The 17,217-nt window shown below is 45.0% G+C and overlaps 1 protein-coding gene across 1 annotated transcript; it reads right to left on the bottom strand.

Annotated features, from left to right (window-relative positions):
* Positions 1–324: 324 nt before the first annotated feature.
* Positions 325–16,118, bottom strand: LOC130486397 (transmembrane protein 182-like). Its single transcript, XM_056859663.1, has 6 exons — positions 15,921–16,118; positions 15,250–15,255; positions 11,765–11,879; positions 9,449–9,547; positions 6,785–6,922; positions 325–573 (listed from the first exon to the last, which is right to left on the bottom strand). Exons 1-6 carry the CDS (start codon positions 16,071–16,073, stop codon positions 344–346), a joined length of 741 nt encoding a protein of 246 aa, XP_056715641.1. The 5' UTR covers positions 16,074–16,118; the 3' UTR covers positions 325–343.
* Between the last annotated feature and the right edge of the window lie 1,099 nt (positions 16,119–17,217).

Raw genomic sequence — 17,217 nt, 5'->3', positions numbered from 1 at the left:
AATCTCTAATGAATCCTAAATGTCTTCACAAATCAGTTGATCCCAGGTTCTTCATGGGAGACAATGGCCATTTCAAACCAGTTTAGAGTATGCAGTCTCCTATGCCCCCTGTACCCAAATTGGGTAATGTGGCCAGGTGTGCAAAATTACAATTCCCAGGATTCCTTGGGTGAAACATTTTCCACTATAGTAATTCCCCCACCTTGATATGACCATTCCTTTTGTCATTAATTTAATTTTACCAACATTTCTATAAATAGGGTTTGCGTTAGCAAGATTTCCCCCACATTTCCAGATGATACCCATGTTCCCTTCATTGACTTTTGGAAGAGGTCCTCTTCTCTTACTCCAGCTCCTTGAGAATACTATAACCAACCAGGTAAAAGAGAAGTCCAGAAAGTAACACTAAGGGGACCCCGGCGGCTGCAAAGATGAATGACCATCCATAATAAACTTTTACAGGAATCTCATCTTCACATCGATCACTTCTTTCGAGAAGTATGTATTTGGCGAGATCGGCAGCAAATTCTTTCCACATCACAAACAGAAAAATCAACAGGGCAAATAAAATTCCTGTGTGTGAGAGAGAGAAAGGGAATGTGTTATGATAACATAACATAAAACATAACATAACACAGAGTGATAGTATCAATTTACTCTGCTCAAGTTAGACCTCGCCCTGACCTGGATGGCCCAGGCTAGCCTGATCTCGTCAGATCTCAGAAGCTAAGCAGGGTCAGCCCTGGTTAGTATTTGGATGGGAGACCTCCAAGGAAGACCAGGGTTGCTGTGCAGAGGAAGGCACTGGCAAACCACCTCTGCTAGTCTCTTGCCATGAAAACCCCAAAAAGGGGTTGCCATAAGTCGGCTGCGACTTGACGGCACTTTACACACACACAGTTAGACCTCACCTAGAGTATTGTGTTCAGTTTTGGGCACCACAATTTAAGAAGGATGTAGACAAGATGGAACATGTCCAGAGGAGGGCAACGAAGATGGTGAGGGGTCTGGAGACCAAGTCCTATTAGGAAAGGCGGAAGGATCTGGGCATGTTTAGCCCAGAGCCTTTTTTGCTGGCGCAGCGCCACTTTGTGCTATGGGCCATTTTCCCTGCTCCCGGTCACCACGGATCAACCCCCACCTCCCTTCAGGATTGTGCTCTTAGCCTAACCAACTCACAGGGCTGCTGTGAGGATAAAATGGAAGAAAGGAGAATGGTTTAAGCTGCTTTGGGTCCCCCATGAGGGGGGTATATATGAGCAGGGTATATATGTAGTAAATAAATAAATGAGGCCAAGAGCATCCCCCTCGTTTCGGTCCCCAGCATTTGAAATTCAAAGGTATACTGCCTTTGAACAAGGAAAGTCCACTTTTGCTGTCATGGCTGATAGAAGAGGCTTGCATGAGCACAGCAGATATGAGTGGAGGTAGGTGGAGCTCAGGGAAGAAGTAATGGGACTCTGCAAGCAGCTTAGGGTTGCCAGGTCCCTTTTTGCCACCAGCGAGAGATTTTGGGGGTGGAGCCTAAGGAGGGCGGGGTTTGGGGAGGGGAGGAACTTCAATGCCATAGAGTCCAATTGCCAAAGCGACCATTTTCTCCAGGGGAACTGATCTCTATCAGCTGGCGATCAGTTGTAATAGCGGGAGATCTCCAGCCACCACATGGAGGTTGGTTACCCTAAAGCAGCTACATGTTTCCAGCTACAGGGCCTGGAGATCTCTCACAATTACAGCTGATCTCCAGATTACCAAGATCAGTTCGCCTGGAGAAGATGGCTTCTTTGGAGGGTGGACTCTAGGGCATTATACCCCACAGAGTTTCCTCCCATCCCCAAGCCCTTCCCTTACCTGGCTGCACTCCCAAATAACTAGGAAAGTCCTAACCCCAAGTTGGCAATGCTATATTCCACAGCTGGTACCCAGACTGGCTTCTGAGTCTCAGAGCAACAACCCTGGATATGGAATAGACCCAACCATTTAATTTGTAGTGTTGCTCCTTAGCAATATTTCTCATTAATCTGACTTTGCTCAGCGGGGTCAGCTGGTTGAATAAATTGACAACACGGATCCATTAAAAAAATATATCTACTCTCTGCCTCCATTCATTAAGGCCTGAGATTAACTCTGAGCTCCAGTTTCAATGTTGATTTAGGTCAATGGCGTCTTCTGGGGAGGGGCTAATTGCAAGGAAATTGAACAGTGCCTGGGAACCTTTTTCTCCTTCGGAGTCCAGTGGCAATTAGGACAGGCAGGCTTTTGACTCCATCTTCTCACTCAAAGGAATGCAACACCTTAATTTGGAGAAAATTGATCACTAAACTCCAGATCTTTCTTTCTCACTTTGTCACCTGGTGCAACCTGGTTGGCTAATTGTGGGGACAAGTGGGTGAACTCCCCATTCTCTCTCCAAGTGATGCAGCTTCCCTGTAATTTCCTAATTACCGGAAAACGTGAACTCTCCGCCTACCTTTTCCTCACCTTCTTGCCTGGCAGAAGCTTCAAGATACTAATGAAAAATAATGAGAGGCTGCAATCGTTCTTGGCATTTCCTAAATGCAAATGCGTATGATGTAAGAACAGATGAGAACGGCCACAACAGAGAACTCTCATTTCAGAGAATCACTTTCAAGTGTACCTTATTTTTGCTTTTTGCTTCTTCTTCTTTTTTCCTTTTGGCAATGGAAAGAAATTGGGGAGCCCCCTTTAAAGACCCGCAAACCTCTCAGTAACCAGTGCCTTGGGGCAGGCTGGTAAGGCTGCCTCTGAGCAAGTACAAAGAGCAGAGCTTTAGGGCTGCCAGGTTCCTCTCCGCCACAGGCAGGAGGTTTTGGGAGCGGAGCCTGAGGAGGGTGGGGTTTGGAGAGGGGAGGGGCTTCAATGCCATAGAGTCCAATTGCCAAAGCGGCCATTTTCTCCAGTGAACTGATCTCTGTCATCTGGAGATCTGTTGTAATAGCAGGAGATCTCCAGCCACCACGTGGAGGTTGGTAGAAGATAGACACTTCTGTGTATATAGTAGTTGAACCAAAATTCACACAGAAACCATATATTCAATATCTGCAATTATATTTCAATAAGTCATCCCCTAACAAACACAAAAAACAACCACAATAGTTGTATAATACAATTTCACCAAATATGATTAACAGGTAAGTATATAAATTTTTCCATCTAATATTATTTCTTTCTTTTACAGCAATATGCTCATTCATCAGATGTCAAACAATACTTTCAATCCTCAGGAGGTTGTTGAAGACAGTTTTATTTAGGGCTGCATTTGACTAATTTAGTTTTTATTTATTAGCAGTCCTAAATGCTGGTTTTTAATTGTGGTCTTTTGTTTCTTATCATCGTTATTTTATATATTGTAAGTTGCCCTGAGTTCTGCAAGGTAGAAAAAAGGAGAATAAACGTTTTAAATAAATAAATAAATGTAGCCCTTGTGGCCAACAGGTGGCCCCCCCTCCAACCTGAGAAAACCTGGCATCACATGAAACAAAAAAAATAAAGAATCACAGATTCGGTTCACATAAGGGAGAAAGGGAATTGAAATGAGGATTTCAGGATCAGAACAAGAAGAACAAGAAATTCACCCCTAGTTACAAATCCTACTTGTCTCTCATGCACTGACATGAAAACTAAGCCTACCTAGGTGCTTTTCAAAGGCAGAAACCCAGTTAAATAAATTGAAGTCCCACACCTAAAGGTCAGTTCGTGAGGGTTGCTGTAAAAATCTCACACGGGGACAGCTGGGTATGGGGTGGGGGGCTAGAAATCTCACTCACAGGGAAGAAAGAGCAGTGGCCGCCGCATATTGGGATAAACTGGCAAAAACGGATTTTAAAGGTATGCTTTACAAATTATAGACTAATTTGATTTTTAATCAAGGAATAGATTAACAGGTCATTTATTTACTGTCATAACACTTCGCCGGAAGTCCAATGGTGAAGGGCACTTTGGTGGGTGGTAGGGTATGGCGCACTATGGGCCAAAAAACCCCCAAAAGAATAGATAGCAAATATTATGTACTAGGTTTGGTCGTAATAGCGTGCTATACATATCTTTTTGTATTGTTTATTTTTCCTTTTTCATTATTGTTGTTATATATTTAAAAAAAATTCTTTTGTTTTCTTTTTTGTATCCTTTATTAAAAAATCAATAAAAAAATTTATATTAAAAAAAAGGAAGAAAGAGCAGCCAGTAGATTTCTCTGTGTGCCGCTTGTCTCTCAAATAGCAACTAATTTTCCCTAAGAATTAGAAGGGGTATAGGGAAATTAGCTGCTAAGAGATAGTTTTAAAATGGGAGCTCAGTTCTCAATGGAAATTTCAGAGTTTTTTTCTGGGGCTTTGGTGCAGTTTAGTGCGCAGAGATTTGAGAGAGAGGTGAAAATGTCAACCACCAGATCAACCACATCTGGTCAAAATGACAACAAAATGCAATGAAAGACCTATATGCTACCCTCATGAAGATCAGGTATTCTTCTAGCTTAGAGTTGCCAGCTCCAGGTTGGGAAATACCTGGAGATTTTTGGGGTGGAGCCTGAGGAAGGCGGGGTTTGGGGAGGGGAGGGACTTCAATGCCATAGAGCCCAATTGCCAAAGCGGCCATTTTCTCCAGGTGAACTGATCTCTATCGGTTGGAGATCAGTTGTAATAGCAGGAGATCTCCAGCCACCACCTGGAGGTTACAACCAAATTGACACAGAAACAAGCTCTTATATCAATATTACAAATTCTATATTATACCACAACAAATCTAACATTATACAAGCTTACAGTAATACAAAATACACAATACAAAATACAATTTTTCCAATATCCAATATGGTATACAACCAACACATGCAATTTTCCTATATCCAAAAAGGTATGTTTTTTTTTTCTTCAAGTACAACAGGTATGAATCATCTGTATATTGCATAAAATTCTTTTTTATAATTTTTCTTTTCTTTCATAGGTGTCTGGTAGAAAAGGAACATGGCTGTTTCAGTTCTTTCATCAGTTCCTTCTCAAACCCTATCATCAACAATAAAATATTATCAATCCTCTGACTATTGATCCCAGGAGGGAACCCAGGAGTATATGGAAGTATACTAGCCACTTGCTGGCAGATAATATGTGAGTATGTGTTAAGAATAATATAATATAGTAGGTAGATGTTTGTATTGTTATGTAATAGGCTAGAAAATAATATTTTGTTAACCTTTTATAGGAAATTAATGCTACCCATGGGAGCTATGTGAAAATATTGGAGAGGATATACCAACTTGCAGTTTAAGGTAGAAACCTTATTTGGAAAAGTTAATATAAGGTATAAAAAGAAAGATCAATAGTGATGTCACTCTACCACCGATGGCTGCCCACCATGTCCCGACTCCTCCAGTCTCCCACTGGAGACTGGCAACCCTAACTGGAGTGGGGAACCTTCACAGTAAGTAGGGTTGCCAGGTCCCTCTTCACAACCGGCGGGAGGTTTTTGGGGCAGAGCCTGAGGAGGGCAGGATTTGGGGAGGGGAGGGACTTCCATGCCATAGAGTCCAATTGCCAAAGGGGCCATTTTCTCCAGGTGAACTGACCTCTATTGGCTGGAGATCAGTTGTAATAGCAGGAGATCTCCTGCTAGTACCTGGAGGTTGGCCACCCTACTCCCATAACAGTAGAACTCTACAATGAAACCGACTGGTAGGTAGGATTGCCAGATACCAGGTAATAGCAGGCAATTGCCGGCCAATTAAGGGGGCTGCCTGCCACTCCTCAGCTGGCCAGCAGGCCGGCTGAAGCTGGGGTGGGGGATTAACATCACTTCCAGGTTTACCCCAGAAATGATGGCGATGCTCTAGCACATTCCTCCAAAAACTCCATGGAAACCATACAGTTTTTGGAGGAATGTGCTAGAAGTGCCGATCACACCCCAGCCCAGCTCCCACCGGGACCAGGCAACCCTACTGGTAGAACACATCAGAGGCGCTTTAGACAATGCATTCATTAGGCTGTGGGATTCACTGCCGCTAGCTAAGAGGTCTTTAACAGAGGATCAGATAAACTGAAGGAGATTTCAATAGAGAAACAAACTCTCTGTGGTTCAGAGGCAACTTACCTCTGGAAGGCTTTCACTTTCCTGCCCTGTCTGTCAGCTTCCCAGAAGCACTGAACAAGCTGTGTTTGAAGCAGAATGAGGGTCTAGAGCATGCCACGAAGCCGATACTTTTCAAATTGTAAATGCTTCTGGGGTTGTTTTTAACGAATTGGGAAAATAATTTTGCCTGTGTCTTTCACCGTGCAGAGGCGGGTATGAATTTCAGTAGCAGTTTTGCGGACTACCAGGGACAGAGGAACGATCTCAGCTTTGCAGAAAAGAAAAACAGATGTCCCCTTAGGTCACCGGTCCTCTAAGGATCTATCCCTTATGTAAGAAAGAGTGAGTTGCTCCCTGAGTATTCAGTGAGTGGCCTGTCTGAGCCAGGACTGAGCCTAAGGATCTGGAGTCCAAGTCCAGCCCTTGATCTACCATACCAGAAATGAAGAAAAAGCCAAGGGGGGGGGGACTTACCTTTGCCTAAAGTTTTATCTTTCTTTTTCTTATGCAATATTGTACAGTTTATTATTGGAACTCCTTTCTCTTTTCCTGCATGCATCCATCCATTCATTCAAATTCATTCGCTCTCTCTCACACACACACACACATATACACACATATACACACAGAGATACACAAAGAGGGACTTAGCCTCTGCATTCCCGGCACCCCCCGTATATCCAATTATCATGAACTGGCAGCTTACCAGCCGTGAGGAGGAATCCGCCTCCTACTTTATAGAAGCGCGCGTTGACAAAGGGCACGCCGCACACCAACAGAAATCCTCCAACAAGACTGGCGGCGACAGCCAGCACAATGAACGCCGTCCAGAAGCCGCGGTACACTGCAGGAGTGGGAAAGAAGAAAGTTGGAGGGAGGATGGAGTAAACCCACCTCATTGGATCTACTTTCCGGGGTTCACCAGAAACAGATTTCTGAGGCTGGGATTTCACTGACAATCGTTTGAAAAGTCCGTATACAGAGCAATCGTGCAAAGTTCCTCCAGTGTAAGCCCACTTATTTCAATTGGCTCAGGCTGGAGTAACTCTGCATAGGATTGTTCCTGAACACACGAAGCTGCCTTATACTGAATCAGACCTGTGGTCCATCGAAGTCAGTATTGTCTACTCAGACCAGCAGCAGCTCTCTAGGGTCTCAGGCAGAGGCCTTTCACATCACCTACTTGCCTAGTCCCTTTAACTGGAGATGCCAGGGATTGAACCTGGGACCTTCTGCATGCCAAGCAGATGCTCTACCACTGAGCCAGGGCCCTTCCCCTCATATTGGGTTTGATCAGATTTATGACAGTGCTACAACACAGCAGGAATCTGCCAGCATCTCTGGTTACACCGCCCCTGACCTGGATGGCCCAGGGTAGATCAATCTCGTCAGATCTTGGAAGCTAAGCAGGGTCGGCCCTAGTTAGTACTTGGATGGGAGACCACCAAGGAATTTCAGGGTTGCTACACAGAGGCAAGCAATGGCAAACCACCTCTGAAAATCTCTTGCCTTGAAAACCACATGAGGGGTCGCCATAAATCAGATGGAACTCGGCAGCAGGGAAAAAAATGGTTACACCAACCAGTACTGGCCCGTTTCAGGTGCATAGCATGGTGGCCACGGCTTGTGAATAATGAATTAGAATTGGACAGCGATCCCACAAGGCTCAGAACTAGCCACATTCACTTAGAAATAAGCCCACCTTTCCTCAACGAGACTTACACTCAAGTCAAGTTAGCGTAGGATCGCAAGCTTCATGAACGCGCCAGGAAAACCAATCCTCCTAGTACTTACTTTGTTAATCACACCATGTTTTTATAGTGCCCTTCCTGCAAGGAGCTTGGGGCAGTGTACATTGTTGCTCTTCCACATTATCCTCCAGGCACAACCCTGTGAGGCAGGACAGGCTAAGAGCGTGTGAATCGCCCAAAGGCACCCAGCATGGCTTCCATAGCAGAATAAGTTGCGGGAGATTCAATGGCAGACATAAATCTCGTCAGCATTAGTATGAAGCTGATTATTGGGGCGGGGGGAGTATGTTAATATAACCGTAAAGGTAAAGGTAGTCCCCTGTGCAAGCAGCGGGTCATTACTGACCCATGGGGTGACATCACATCCCGACGTTTCTTAGGCAGACTATGTTTACAGGGTGGTTTGCCATTGCCTTCCCCAAGCGTCTACACTTTACCCCCAGCAGCAAGCTGGGTACTCGTTTTAGCGACCTCAGAAGGATGGGAGGCTGAGTCAACCTCAAGCCGGCTACCTGAAACTGACTTCCGTCGGGGTCGAACTCCAGTCATGAGCAGAGCTTTTGACTGTGGTACTGCAGCTTACCACTCTGCGCCACAGGGCATTCATAACATAACCTTCAGCCCTTATGAAAATATGCATACAGTGAGCAACTAGTGGTACAAGTTAACAAAACAGGTCAAACGCATCCTACACGCTCCAGCCCAACAGAAAACACAACAGGCAAGACCTTAAGAGCCCCGCTGGATCATGCAGAATGTACATAGAGACCAGCATCTTGTTTCCAGCTGGGGTTGCCAACTCCGAGTAGAAAAATTCCTGGAGATTTGGGGGCGGAGCCTGGGGAGGGCAAGTTTTGGGAATGGGAGGGACTGTATAACGCCGTAGAGTCCACCCTCCAAAGCAGCTCTTTTCTCCAGGGGAAATTATCTGTGTTGTTTAGAGACCAGTTTTAATTTCAGGAGAACTCCAGTCCCCATCTGGAGGATAGCAACCCTGTTTTCAGATGTGGGGCCGGTCACACAGTGAGGGAGTTGCCAAGTCTTCCCCTGCTGTTTACCGCCCAGTGACTGGGCTGTTTTAGCACTTAAAAATTGCGAGGGGCGGGGGGGGGGGACAAGATCCCCTGCTCCCACCGTGCTGTGAGTCAGACCAGGATCAGGCCCAAACAGCACTTTATAAATGGCCACATTCAATTGCCTGTTTCTGTCGGACTGGAAAAGCCACAGCATCCATCGCACATGAATTCTATTTACCATACTCCAATATGGGCCCCGTGGTGCAGAGTGGTAAGCTGCAGTACTGCAGTCAAAAGCTGTGCTCACGACCTGAGTTTGAGCCCAAGGGAAGTCGGTTCCAGGTAGCCGGCTCAAGGTTAACTCAGCCTTCCATCCTTCTGAGGTCGGTAAAATGAGTACCCAGCTTGCTGGGGGTAAAGGGAAGATGACTGGGGAAGGCACTGGCAAACCACCCCGTAAACATAGTCTGCCTAGTAAACGTCGGGATGTGACGTCAACCCATGAACCAGTAATGACCCGGTGCTTGCACAGGGGATTACCTTTTACCTTTTTACATCCCAATATGAAGCAAAGGTTATCTGTCACTATTAATATGCACTTACCTGCAGTCGCATCATAGGAAGGGTGTGGATAAGGTCCAAGAGCGATGGGCATAGGGAATAGGTAACCATTCATGCAGTATTTTGGACGCCCTTGGCTAGCTGGGGAAAAGAAATGGACGAGAACTAGTCTTTTAGATCTGCAAAACGATAGCCACAAGAATCTTGTACAAGAACTGTAACAGTGCGCGCCTGGATTCAAATGCTTCCTGCTTCCTGGGAGCTCTTTCTGAACAGAAGAAAGGCTTTTAAAAACTGCTTGGATTTCCCACCCCCCTTTCAGATTGCTTCATTTTTTGTTCTTAAAATGCCTTTTTATGCAGCAATTGGGTTTGGGGGGATTTTCTCTCAGAGTAAGCTTTACAAAGTAAGCCAATTACAAAACAGCATTTAAAGAGGTGAGGACTTGATTTGAGCTTGGAGACTGCTGATGCATAGATTCGCAACAGAAAAGTGTGGGTCCAGAGAGCAACAAACCTCAGGTAAAACTCCCATGCATAAATGACCTATGACATCTCGTGACTTGGCTAGTGTGCTTCTGTCAACGCAACCTAAAACTGTATTTGCCTTGTTTGCAGCCACCTCACACTGCAAGAACTTTCTTCTTCAACTTCATTAAGGTTATGAGAGTGGGAGAACATAAGAACAGCCATGCTAGACCAGGCCTAAGGCCCATCAAGTCCAGCATTCTGTTCACACAGGGACCAACCAGCTGCCAACCACTTGCTCCACAGTAGGCGCAATTCGATAAACCTCGAACACATCTCCCCCTTTTAATAATTTTCTTCCAAATCACCTGGGATAATGGCAACTCTTACGAATGGCAGTGGCCAACAATGTCCTCCCTAGGAAGTGGAAGGACTAGAACGGCAGAGGTGTCCCATCAATATTAATACCAGTCAGGCTTATCACGATGAACGGGTAATAGGATGAATGTTAAACAAATTAATTAATGATTATCCACTTTACTTAAAAATGTTTCTCACAGAATGGGGGCACTTTATAATAAATGGACATTCGTTCGCACTAAATGACTAATGAAATTTCGACTGCATTAATTATTATATCCGCAAAAGCGGCAAAATGAATTTGCCGTGATCGGTCTCATTAATGCAGACACCAAAAGTAATAAAAGATCTGCCGGTTATCAAGAATATCTCATGTTATGGGAATGGTTTCAAGTGATGTTTAATTTGATCATTTGACTTAAGGTAATATCCGAGGTATTATAATAATTAGGCTTGGAAGACCTCTGTTATTGCATTACGGCTTCAGAACCAGAATTATCTATATTTTATCAACAAATACTGAAATGCAAGACCATTTTAAGGCCTGGGTTCCTCATTACATTCACTCTCTACTAGGGAGTCAGTCCTTCGAAGTCCTCATTCAGTTCCATGCTTTACTTCCAAGTAAACATGCATAGGATGAGGCTGTAAATGAAATCAGGTGCTTGACGAAATTTTAGAACTCGAAATTCAGAAATTCGTATATCTTCAGCTCATTTTCATTAAGCTTGACCAGCTAGAAAACACAATCCCAACTGATAGGATGGTGGTCTCTGGAACCAGTTCACCTAGGCATATTTCCTCTGAAATACTCGAACATCACTCCTGTTCAGGGGAAATAGCTGCCCCATATAGTCCCTAGAAAATAATGCCCACTAGTATATTTAGGATTATACAGTACAGTACAGTATCTGTGAGTTTTAGAACAGTGCTGGAAAAAGACACATAATGGCACATGTTGCTCAGACCATTGGTCTATCAAGGTCAGTGTTGTCTGTTCCGATTGGCGGTAGCTCTCCAGGGTCTCAGGTAGAGGTCTTTCACCTTAGCTATTAACTGATCCTTTCTTACTGGAGGCCCTAGGGATTGAGCTTGGTACCTTCTATATTCAAAGGAGATGGTCTACCACTGACCCACAGGCTCTTAGCTGAATGTCAGCCAAGGGTCTTCTTTGCTATGCAATAGCACCTCCAATGGCAAGCTTCTCCATTTCACAATTAATGAATGAATGATTTAGAATGTATTCAAAATGGCCACCATGCTCCCCAGCTGAGACATCCTTCACATGCATGCATTCCTTTGTAAAGAGGATTGCACCCACTCCCACCCTGTTGGTTGCACATGTGAAAGAACTTGGCAACATGCCAAATCACAGTCTGGCGGTTTTCTTTCTTTCTTTCTTTCTTTCTTTCTTTCTTTCTTTCTTTCTTTCTTTCTTTCTTTGTCTTGCCTAAAACACCACCATCTTTCTCAGACCAAACCTGTAAACCATGTAAAAAGGTAAGCTGTTCAAGAGGTCCTTAATACTCACTGAACCAGAAGGTCCATATGGTCTCCTTATAATCTCCAAAAAACCAACACCTCCAAAAGAACCCTTCATGGTGAAAGGTGAGAACTTCTTGGCTGTCATTCTTCCACTCTCTGTCCTAGAAATTAAGAGCAAAAATTAGCCAGGAGGGCTATGGAAATCCCTATGTTTTGTTATCCTTCAAAAGAAACTGTGTTTTTTAATGTAAGTGGATATTAAAATTCAACTTGAAACCTTCATATCTCCATCTTGTACAAACAGCTACAACTAACATGTTAAGTTGCCTTCTGCTGGATCAGACCATTGGTCTATCTAGCACAGCTTTCTCTACTCCAGTCAGTAGCAGTTCCTCAGGGTCATGGGTAGAGAAAGGTCTTTTCCAGCATCTACTGTCTAAGGCCCTTTGAACTCAAGATGCCAGGGATGAAACCTGGGGCCACCTGCATTCAGAGCATCTCTTCTCCCACTGAGTAGGACCTTCTAACTGAAAAATCTCCAAGGCACAAATCTCCCTTCCCTCTTCTTGACCCAAGCTGGAGGACTTGTTTGCAGAAACCATAGCACCAGTTAGCCTACAGTTGCTTCCAAACTTAAATGGGAATTCTGGAAACCAGGCGAAGGAGGATTTTTGTTAACTGCACCACCACCCACTCCAACATTGCAAACAACTTTTCAATGTTCCCTCGGTTTTAAAAGAGGATAGCCACGGGGAACTTGTGCAAGGAACACAACACAGGATCTGTGTCCTGGTCTGTAGAACTAATCAGTGCAATTAAATGGCTTGGAAGTTGGGCAAACGAAGCTTTTTTTTTTTCTATGATCTTCTTGCTGTTAAGATCATGATTGACTAGGAGTAGCCAGATTGTCCCCGATCCTGGAGAAATGAGATCAATAGATCATGATCAACTGTCAAATGCCGCTGTCAAATCTAACAAGAGCAGCGCTGACTTGCCTCGATCCAGGTGGTTCCAGAGCTCTTCTGTGAGGGCAACTAGCACGGTCTCCGTCCCATGGCCAGGTCAGAAGCCAGACTAAAATGGGTCCAAGACGGATGCATCCTCCAGGAAAGTCTGCAGCTGTTCTGCCACAGCTGTCTCAGCTACCTTACCCAGAAATGAAAGATTCGGCACTGGGTGATAGTTGGCTAAATCCAAAGGGTTTAGAGATGTTTTTTTCAAGAGCGGTCTCACCACTGACTCCTTCAGTTTACCCAGGAAAACATCTGAGTTCAGGGACAGATAGATAATGTCCCGTAGTGGGGGGGGGCCCTCCCCGCAGTGGCTTTAACCAGCCAGGATGGGCACAGGTCTAGAAGGCAAGTGGTTGGCTTTACAGCAGATAGATTCCTGTCAACATCAATTTGAGCAAGTAGGCTGAATTGGTCAATTTCAATTGATTAATCAATTGATTAATCAGTTGAACCAGCCCAAATCTATGCATGAACCAAACAGCAGTTCTGGGGAGGGGGGAAAAACCCTCATTCTTTCTTTCTTCATACATGGTGGCCATGGGTGTTCCCCTGCAGATACCATCCTAGGTCCAAACTAGATACAATGCTGAGGAGATAGCAGAGTGCAGTGGTTAGAGTGGCAGGCCGGGATGTAAGAGACCTGAGTCCGAATCGCCACATCCGCCAGGAAGCTCACTGGGTGACCTGGGGCCAGTCCCATTTCCTCAGCCTAATCTACCTTACAGGGTTGTTATGACCATAAAATGGGGAATGTCTACAATCTGGCCTTGTTTTGATATTCTGCATTAGCTCTATTTGGCATTTTTAACAGAAGGAAATATCAAGACATGTTAATATTTAAGGAATATTAAGGAAATATTAAGACATTCCACAGACAAGCCTAAACATACTTCACTAACAATCTATTTTTGTAGGCACAAAGTCCATTTGGAATGTAAGTAGCCCAAAATCCTTGTTTTTCAATAATAACATTATATATAGCCAAACTGCTTTTGTCTTATATCTTTATTCTTAATTTTTTCAGACATTTTAGCATACATACCCGGGCTGGCACAAGATTCGAACCGTTCTAATTGCTTAATTTATGTGTATGTGTGCTTAATATGTTGTAACTAGACCACCGAAGAAGGCCTGGGGGCCGTACGCACTTGGCATGTGGTTTTAGATCATCAACCCAGTATTTGCTGCCATAAGGGCTTGTTTTTAATATATGTATGCATATGTGCTTTGTAATAAATATATTTCTTTGTTCAATTGGATTTTATTTAACCCAACTGTTTGGGTACTCAACTTTATTTCAAGGTTGGGTCATTTGTCATCATCATCCCCCCCCCCCGTCCCCCCCACCCATCCCATTCTGTCTGCCGCCTATTTGACACTGCTGCCCTCCGCTGGGCAAAAGCTTTTTTAACCGGCATGCTTGGTTAATCGGCAACCCCCATTTCCCCGGGGACTGCCGCTTAACAAGGCTTTTAGTGTATAAGGCATCTTCCTAGGGTCAGCTGTGTGCAGGCAAAGGCCTAAAACGCACAACCACTTACCACGGTTTGCCCAGGCTCCTCCCCGTTCCAGCCAGGATTAAATGAACCCGGGCCAGGGGAGTATCTGTACGCATGACCCATGGCGAAACTGTGTGCTGCTCCATCCGTGCAAACAGAAAACGCTGGAGCAACGAACTTCCTGGTTGTCCAGCAACGCCCCCTCCCCCTGGTGATTGGTTGATTCACTCTCACTGACCAACCACAGCCTCTGGTGTCCACGCCCCGCTTCTGGGTAAGTTGAACAAGCCAGGGATAACGTTTTGGATCCTCGAGAGCAAATCCGGGTTTGTTTTGGGTCGACACATCGCTCGGCCAGCAGCAAATCAGGTGCCGTTCGTTTGCGAGGATTTGATCCTGGGTGAAATTGGGAATAAACAGGGAGGAGCCTGGGCAGAAACCGTGGTAAGTGGCCGTGCGTTTTAGGCCAAAGAGGCATTCCACACAAAGTATCAGCATTGCCAGAAACAAAAGATGCAGCTCTAACTACGCCATCCAGGTTTACAGGAAGGTTATGTGCCTGCAATTGGGAACATATGTTCTGATTGAATCAGCTTCTGGGGACTGCCAATGATGAGAAAGCGGCCTGCGAAATAGGACATTTACCGGAGACCTATTTTGGCTTTCACCTACGCAGCTTACAGGACTCAGAGTCTTATGCACCTTTAAGGACCTAGAGTCTCACGAACGAGTTGATGCATTTCCAAATGGATTCTACACATGTATTGCATGTCATTGCATCAATTGTATTTTGTACAGATTAATGTATGTGCACTTGTTTTCTTGAATATATTTAACAGCATATTTTTGTCTGAAATTGTTTTGTTTTTTTTTTTTGCCATAAGTGCTTGAAATCTCCAGGTGGTGGCAGGAGATCTCCTGCTATTACAACTGATTTCCAGCTGATAGAGATCAGTTCACCTGGAGAAAAGGGCCACTTTGGCAATTGGACTCTATGGCGTTGAAGTCCCTCCCCAAACCCCACCCTCCTCAGGCTCCAACCCAAAATCCACCCACCGGTGGCGAAGAGGGACCTGGCAACCCTAGAGTTATGTTGGGATGGAATCCAGTTTCTTTCTCCCACAATGGGGATTGCTGCTTTCGAGCCTGTATGCACTAATCATTTTTAGGTGGGGAAGAGATTGGATGCAGAAATTTCCGGGAGATTTGGGGGTGGAGCCTGGGGAGGGGAGGGAAGAGAGTTGCAACCTCAGTGAGTTGCAACACCATAGAGTCCATCCCCTGTTGTTAGGCTGAGTGTGACCGCCTCAAGGCTACCCAGAAAAGTTTCCTGGCAGAGTAGAGATTCGAACCCGAGGCTCCCAAATCCTTCTCTCGCCTGCTCAACAAGCCTTCAGGCCAACTGCAGATACCGCAGCTTCAATCCTCCCAGTGCGCCATGTGCCTTGAGCCGAGGCAAATGCGTGAATGACATGAATTGCCGTCCAGCTTCTTAAAGAATTAATTGCATCTGAATACATCAGTGGGCCAACCGAAATGACTTCTCCTTTAACTTTAAAACTCCAAAGCTCCAAACTTCCAGCTTAGGTGCATTTTTCAAAGAGTATTTTTCCCCCAAACAATGGTATTTTTAAACTTACAGCTCTGCAAACTGTTTCTCTGGTAGGGTTTTTTTTTTTTTTCCGGTTACCTCCTTGGTGTGAAGTGTGTTGTTCTCAGGTTCAAATCCTCCGCATGCCTCTGTCGCTAGGAGCCAATAATCGGTCCCGAAGGCTATCAGGAAGAGAAGAACACCCAAAACCCCAAGGATCCCGGCGATAAAGGCCGCTATTTTGATCTTCATGGCAGAAAGAGGAGGAACCGGGCCTTAAAACTGAGGAAAGGAGGGGAGCGGCCTGGCTGTTAGGAGACAGGGGGGAGTCTGAGGATAAGGAGGGGGTTCTATTTTAAGACACGGCCCAGCACCGTTTCACAAGCGGTGTTCATTTCACAGGGCGGCGAGGAGAGAACTATGAAAAGCAGATGACCTGGGCCGCCAGAACAGCTGAAGCATTAGCGCAAAGGCTCCGCATGCACAGCATTTTTAAAGGTGGGGGGAGGTTGGGTGGGGGATGCACGCAGGGCACTGAAGTGCCATCTTCTGTCCAGTTTCACCAGCTCTTGAAATCAAATCTTCTGTTATCTCAGGGTGCAATTCAAGCCTAATGTAGGGGCGGAGCCAGGGGCAAGGTCTAGTGGGTTTTAGAAGGTCTGGCGGATGTCTGGAGGCCCCTTTGCAGGCCCATAAAATTGGACCACCGGTCCCAACGTTCACCAGGCTTCGGTGTCTTTCTAAGGAGAGTCCCTTGCAGCTACTCTGCAAATTTGGCGACTCTGCCTCCAAAAATGCCCCCATAGGAGCTTCGAAAAAAATCCCCCTAAACTATAACGGACCCTAATTTTTTTGGTAGACCCGGAAATAAAGCCGAAATACCCCTTTACTGGTATGGGTATTCAGCTTATTCTGGGTTTACCCAAAACAAATCGGGCCCAATAAACCCAAACCGAAAGTTTACCGATTTTTTTTTTGCATGACCCTACTTACAACAAGCATACCTGCATGATGCCCATGTTCCTGAATGTGTGTTGCATTCACAGGTTACATTACAGAGCTATACTAAAACACTTGTAGGTGTACCCCTAAAAAGATACATCCGAAAGTTCGGGGAGGGAAGCGGGAGAAAGAATTTCTGAACTGCCAAAGAATCAAATGGCTATAATTTATTTCCACAAAGCCATGAAGTATTCAATGACACAGTGCATTTGAACACTTTTTAGAAGCCTAAAATGCTGCAAAGAATTAATTGGCCACGCATTGAGATCCTGGCCTTGGACTATTTTCCACTTAACTGCAAGATTTTGAGACCAGCACTGGAAATTAAAGGAGATGGCTGGATAGCAGAATTACCAATGGATGGGACTTGTGTTCTTTGCACGGTTAGAGGCAT

This window comes from Euleptes europaea, chromosome 13 (genome assembly GCF_029931775.1).
Source record: "Euleptes europaea isolate rEulEur1 chromosome 13, rEulEur1.hap1, whole genome shotgun sequence".
Classification (NCBI taxonomy): domain Eukaryota; kingdom Metazoa; phylum Chordata; class Lepidosauria; order Squamata; family Sphaerodactylidae; genus Euleptes; species Euleptes europaea.
This window is presented reverse-complemented; position numbering and strand designations above follow the sequence as displayed.

What these genes read in the sequence shown, in the direction of transcription:
- LOC130486397 (XM_056859663.1), bottom strand. Translation starts at nt 16,073, where the DNA reads ATGAAGATCAAAATAGCGGCCTTTATCGCCGGGATCCTTGGGGTTTTG. An exon ending in CATATGGACCTTCTGGTTCA is followed by an intron (nt 9,548 to 11,764) that starts GTGAGTATTAAG and finishes TCTTTTCCCCAG; the next exon opens with CTAGCCAAGGGCGTCCAAAA. An exon ending in TTCCTATGATGCGACTGCAG is followed by an intron (nt 6,923 to 9,448) that starts GTAAGTGCATAT and finishes CCACTCCTGCAG; the next exon opens with TGTACCGCGGCTTCTGGACG.